Raw genomic sequence first — 6390 nt, 5'->3', positions numbered from 1 at the left:
TATATATATATAATACTATACTAATGATGACAACAATTGTTTGGGTTTACAGTATAGGCACAAGCACACATATTAGGAAAGAAATTACATGAAAATGTCAAAAAATGTAGTACAGAGATGACCAGACTCTCACATTAAAAAGTCTTGACTGCTGCTTCTAAACAAAGCTCAAGAATAATTAGGGATTTTCCCTGCTTATGTCAAAAAGCTAGGAAAAATACACACCGTGCACAAAAATGCCCCTAGAGAGCTTAGACACAAGTTCCTTGTTATAGAAATACGTTTAAGAGAAATACGTTCAAGTTCTACATCTGACCCAAATTAACAAGACCGCGTCACATTCCCCATCAGTCCAAGCGAGCTTTCCATCAAGGCAAAAGCATAATATCTCTCTTGTTTGGCTCAGAAAAAGCATGCCCACCTTCCTAAGGCAGGAGGAAACAGATGTTTACCAGGACTGTAAAAGGTGGGATGAGAAGAAATCTAACTCTATGTGAATGTTGTCAGCTCTGTCGTGACAGTCATGATAACTTAGACCCCAGTGTTCTGACAGCGTTTGTGGGGGTGAAATGTGTGAGTGATGTTTTGCCACCTTGTTACCTAACTGCATCTCAGGAGAGTCAACCAAACGTCATTCTTGAGACTCAGCTACACTAGAACCTGGCTGGATTGGCTGTCTTCTATTTTGGCAAAAAACACTGCTGTTGTAAAGCTGTATGTATTCCCAATAAACTGTTGAAAATAATGGCTTTCACAGAGTTTATACTGTTCCTACTATATGCGGTGGCGTTGTGAAGGGGAAGGCAGTACTTAAAATGAGGTGCTTAGACTATGTTAACAAGAGTGATAATTCTGGACCTTAAGGAACTATATACTACGCTTAAATCAGATAGACAGCTTCTTTCTTAACGCATTTCTCTTTCTTTCAAACTTTTCCAACCAAACTTTCAAACTTAAATGTCTTTCCTGATGTGAAAGGCTGCACAATACTGCAATAACTTAAATATCACAATATGATAATGCGTTCAGTGAGTGTACAATCAATGAATTGTACATTTGTGATTTTTCAATCATTTCGATATTTTGCAGTCCCATTGATATGTCAGCCCTTTTCCTGTTAATAAAAGTCTAAAGGTTGACAACAATTGCGTATTATGGCAAAACACGCATCAAGATATATAGTATTCTGTATGCATTTATGCAATATTTCCCCAAAATGCTGTTTCTCCAAAATCACTAAAGAGTGAAATTACTTACATTCAAAGCTCAAATCCATGAATTTACAATATTTACATACTGCACTACACACACACTCACAAAAAAAAAAAAAGATGAATGTCACACTATTCCTTACAAGTCACGACATTCCATTAACTCTGTGCCTATATCTGTGCATTTAAATAACAAGTGCCATCAGTCACCACAGTTTCATTTAATGCCCATTTGTTGCTAATCACCACCCCATTTATGAGCTCATCCAATCATTATATAAAGAAGCCAGCTTCTAGGCAGGACAAAAATACAGTGACTGAAAGCCCAATGTATGATAATGAAAGCAAATCTCAAATCGCATGTCAATACTACACAAGGAGCTTTTATTTAGTTTATTCATATGCCTAGAGAGAGAGAGATTATGCATAAGAAATGCTTTCTGCAGTCCCCACTGCTTGATATTAATCAAACAAAGGATCAGAATGAGAAGCTGTATATTACAGTATGCGATGAATTAGCTCTGTTGTGAAATGTCTACTCACTACTGCTCCTCAGTCCACTGACCACTGCTTATGGCAGAGACTGGTTTCAGAGGCCAATACTGTACTTGGTCAACAAACTGTCAAAACTATTTGTCTCCCTAATCCAAGCCAATAAATGCTTTTACTCTCTTTTTTCATCTTTGATAAAAATACCCTTCAAATATTTTTATTAAAAATGTTGGCATGTTTCTCGTCCCTTCACAAAATTCAGGCAGCAAACATCAAAATAGCTCTGATAGTCTGGGAAAGAATCCCTCATTGCTCCATCAGTCAGTAATATGCATGCCAAGGTCAGGGTCAATCGACTGAAAGAGACCCATCCAGAAATAAATCGCATCCACTGTCTGGCAAAGACTGTTACGCGACTAGTAGCCTTGAGATATGACGGAAACATAATTTCCAGGCCTGCAAAACATGGGAACAGATCCCCTACTGCTTTGGGAGTGGCATAACAGTAGGAGCTAATGAATTCTATGCTATTTAGATGATACTTTGATTATGCCTTTTATGTCCAGTCAACCAGCAGGGGTATTCAACTCTTGATGTCCCTTTGCTTTGTAGTTCAGAAAAACAGAGAAAGCAAAAAACATAAACACTCCTTGCTGTAACAAAGGATCAACTTTTATCATCCAAATGTCAGCAACAACAGTAAGTCTTATATCTAACACTATTTCTGTGATCTGATAGGTGTGAAATCTAGTTACAGTGAACAACAGATCGATATGAGACAAAGAAATTATAGTGGAGCAGGACTGTCTGACAACAACAGGATGGATGCCAGTACACCATTTCCTCACCTGTCCAAGTCATCCTTTTTCAGCTCGTAGTTTCTGAGGACCCGCAATACCTGCACATCCTGGCTGAGGAAGCAAGGAGGCAACAAACCATGAATGCCAAGCTGCAAGCGCTCCTCCAGGGAGAAGGCCATCCCCTGCAGAGAGGACATAGAAGAGTCAACTATTTAAATTTTTCTAAGTTTAAAATTGGAGTGAAATGAATGTTGGAATCCATTTTATTTCCATAATGTGACATTTCAAAATGAAACAGCATAACAAGTAAAAATTTATGACAAAACGTGATTAATTCATTGGGAATTGATTGGATGGTAGGAAAAGTGGGCGATACACACTTTTTGGGCACCATATCAGCATATTAGAATGATTTCTAAAGAATTGTGTGACACTGAAGATTGGAGTAATGGCTGCTAACCTCATAAGAATTAATACATTTATTATATTAAAATAATATTCATGTTTTAATATTATATTAAAACATTATGGTAATAAATATATATTAAAATAGAAACAGTTATGCATGTTGAGCATAAAGGACTTATTTCATAAACATTATTTTATATAAATATGTAAATATAAAATATTATTTTATAGAAAATAGGGCCAATGTCAATTTCCTGTTGATTTTTCCTGTTTATATTTACATTAATTACACTTGCATTCTGTGGAAATATATAAAATCTCTACAAGGGCTACTAAAGTAATAATAAACATATATACTTTGCATTCATTTCAATAATTAATCTTTACTCAACTAAGCCTCTGCAGCTGTATTATTAAAAGATTGTTTGGAAAAGCTTAAATAAATCCCCATATTTCCCTTCCATATGTCTCAGATGACTAAAAGGCCTTATGTAGCTGCTCATACAGCTCTATTCCCAACTCACTGTTTGTTATATGAGGAAGTCTGTAATTCAAGCAAAGCCCAGGAATGGTCACAGGGGTCACAGTTGGATCGCACCACAGTGTGGCGCACAGCCAAAAGGGCAAGACTACTACTTTGCTGCTGTGACCTTTGACATTTACCCTGACCCTGAACTCTACAAAACAAATGCTACAGCCAGGGGGCCCTGAGTTCATATTACCAGACTCCTGTTGATTAAGACTGTGCTCCACAGAGATGGATGCCTGTTTTGGAATATCTGTGAGGACCAAAAGCTGTGGCATTTGAAGCCAGCCTGTCTTTTCCTTAATGACAGACTTGCATCATCATTGCCACGCCTCTGGCTGCTCCTTCAGAGAAACCACTAAGGAAGGCCCAAAACCCTGAAAGGCTGTGCTAGATTTGCTTTTTATACAAGTATATGCATGTTTGGCTTTTTAGCTCTTTTTCATCTGGTTATGTTAAGTGGTCCGTTTATAAAAATTATTTTAGCCTTGTAAACACATGAAGACTAGTCTGCACACGTGCAATAAGATGTGGTGTTATTGACACAAGTGAAACCAAAAGGAACTTGCCATTTAAACATTCTGAGGATTCTGCTGCTGCTTCATGAGATTAAAATGAAATGCTATATTTCTGTAATATCTACAAGCCAATTTAACTTGATCAAAACAATGCAAATTTTGCAAATTAGATCAAACCCAGAAAAGCAGGCAAAATACACTATATATTAATATTTACGTATAATCTAAATAATTATAAAAAATACATCAATATACTATTTAAAATATTCAGTATATTAATATTCTACTTATTGAAACTTCAAATACTCAACTGTCCTCAGAAAATGCCTCTTTGTGATAGCTGCAGTACAAATACAACCAACAGCCCTCAATAAACAGCATGTAACAGTACTTTTTGGCTTCCAGAAAAATGCTGTGGCAAAAATACAGACTTATTACTCAGTAGCCATTGGATGTTATTTGTAGTTTCTATCATGTCTGTCATCTTCTGAAGGTAACTGTGCAGACTTATATAAATAGTCTGTATTTAAGAGCTCTGCCATGTCTGAAATGCAACCCTTGTGATTAAAAACGGACATTCTATTTTGCTCGAAAAGCTGGTGGTTTATGCAAGACTATCCCTAGACACTTATGATTACATCAGATTTCCTTTCTGTTGGTTTGTAGGGTTGTTAAAACACTAACTATACCATATATTAGAGACTGGAGAGCTGTTGAAAATATATCCAAGACAACTTTGACTTAAATAAGCATTTCATTGACCTTTACTGACACATGCAAATGGCTAAATATGCTTTAGTAGGGTGTCTACAAGCCAACATATTCCTGTAACTAGTGATTTGAGAAGATTGACGATGAGTCGAAAGCAACAGCAACAGACATTCTCAATGAGAACAGCTCTAACTAATCAAATATAATTACTCAGACAGCTCTACAAACACTGAATGGTTCCTTGTGTCATATGTGTAATGGAGACATCGGTGGAACCGGGCCCAAGCGGCAAATTAATGTCTCTGACAATGGAGCTGCGGGCGGAACTCTGGAGGGCACATCCACAGGCCCCAGGACAGGCATTCTGATTGTGGCCATGGATGGCTGGACTGGGGAAAGTGGTCTGTTTGATGGCACGCATGGATGGCAAGATTAGAGCAATGAGTCCCGTAGCTCCTGGTGGGGCTGGCGTGGGAAATGGTGAGGAACTTGCCACTTATTAGGAGCGACGCTGTGTTGCCAAGATGTCAAGATGAGTGCGAGACTTGCGAATCTTGCTCTATATATAGAAAACACAACAGTACCGCGGCTATCTGGATAAAAAGGATCGTAAACAGTAGGACATGAAAAGAATGGCATACAGAGTAAAAAGTCTATGGATGCATCATTTAAAAGCACTTAAAGGGATAGTTTACATGTTGGTGAAAAACCACTGGAAGCCTTCAAAGTAGGGCTGTGCAAATAATCAAATGCGATTTTTATGCGCATCTCGTCAGTAAAGCCGGTTCTGTGATTAGTAGTAAATCTCCAGCACGTGCATTCAAATGGAGTGGCATTTACTACACAGAGCCGTAGTTCACTGACAAGCTACGCAATATCGCGTTCAAAATCGCAGGCGATTCATTGCCGATTTTGAATGCGATATTGCGTAGCTTGTCGGTCACCGTGATTTTGCCAAGTAAGACATGTACATCTTTTGTTGATCCAGGATCAACATTACTGTCCAAAAATATAGACTAAACCCAATCCCAACCCCTAAACCTAACCCTACCTAGTGCTGGGCGGTATACCGGTTCATACCGAATACCGGTGTTTATTTTTGTTATGATATGCATTTTTAAAATACCGCAATACTGGTGTATGTCACTTAAACAACGTTCGGAATGCGACACTGTGTTGAGGGAACAGCTGTATTTGTTACTAAGTGTGAAAGTTCCGAAACTGAAGCTGTAGAACTAACAGAACGTGATGACACAGAAGAACTCATCCACAATATCCACATTGACCGCCACAAATATCCACCGCCCCCTGCCATCAGCTCACGCGTCTCACACACATGAGCGCGACTTTAGCACTAGATTGAGCAACTTTCAGACCCTTTCCATAGAATATTCATACTGACAAACCTAGCGACTTTTTTGGATAAACCTTAGCTATGGTTCAGTTGGAAGATTTCGCCAGTGCTGTCCCACGAACGCGAGGTCTGACTTTCCCGGAGAAGTGTCGCCTCTCTCGGCATCTGTTCTGTGCAGTGAGCGGCAGAGAAGCAGCGCATTCAGTTAGCCGCACCGCAGCCGACTCGTCAATAAATGAGAACAAAACAGCGTTTCCAAGCACCTGTCGCTTACTGATTGTTTGGAATTGTAAATATGAGCGTAGTTCGTCTGTTAATATCACATACACTTTTTTGCTTGTTGTTTTTTTTAGTTTGTTACTCAGACGCA

At 38.5% G+C, this 6390-nt stretch overlaps 1 protein-coding gene across 1 annotated transcript in view; it reads right to left on the bottom strand.

The window, feature by feature from the left end:
* Window positions 1–6390, bottom strand: part of LOC107587764 (NADP-dependent malic enzyme-like) — a 98696-nt gene that overhangs the window by 65625 nt on the left and 26681 nt on the right. Inside the window, exon 2 of the mRNA XM_016275666.1 lies at window positions 2552–2685. Coding sequence (XP_016131152.1) covers window positions 2552–2685 — 134 coding nt within the window. The remainder of the gene's footprint in view (window positions 1–2551; window positions 2686–6390) is intronic.

The sequence above is a fragment of the Sinocyclocheilus grahami genome, unplaced genomic scaffold (assembly GCF_001515645.1).
Source record: "Sinocyclocheilus grahami isolate Dianchi unplaced genomic scaffold, SAMN03320097.WGS_v1.1 scaffold96.1, whole genome shotgun sequence".
NCBI classification, from domain to species: domain Eukaryota; kingdom Metazoa; phylum Chordata; class Actinopteri; order Cypriniformes; family Cyprinidae; genus Sinocyclocheilus; species Sinocyclocheilus grahami.
This window is presented reverse-complemented; position numbering and strand designations above follow the sequence as displayed.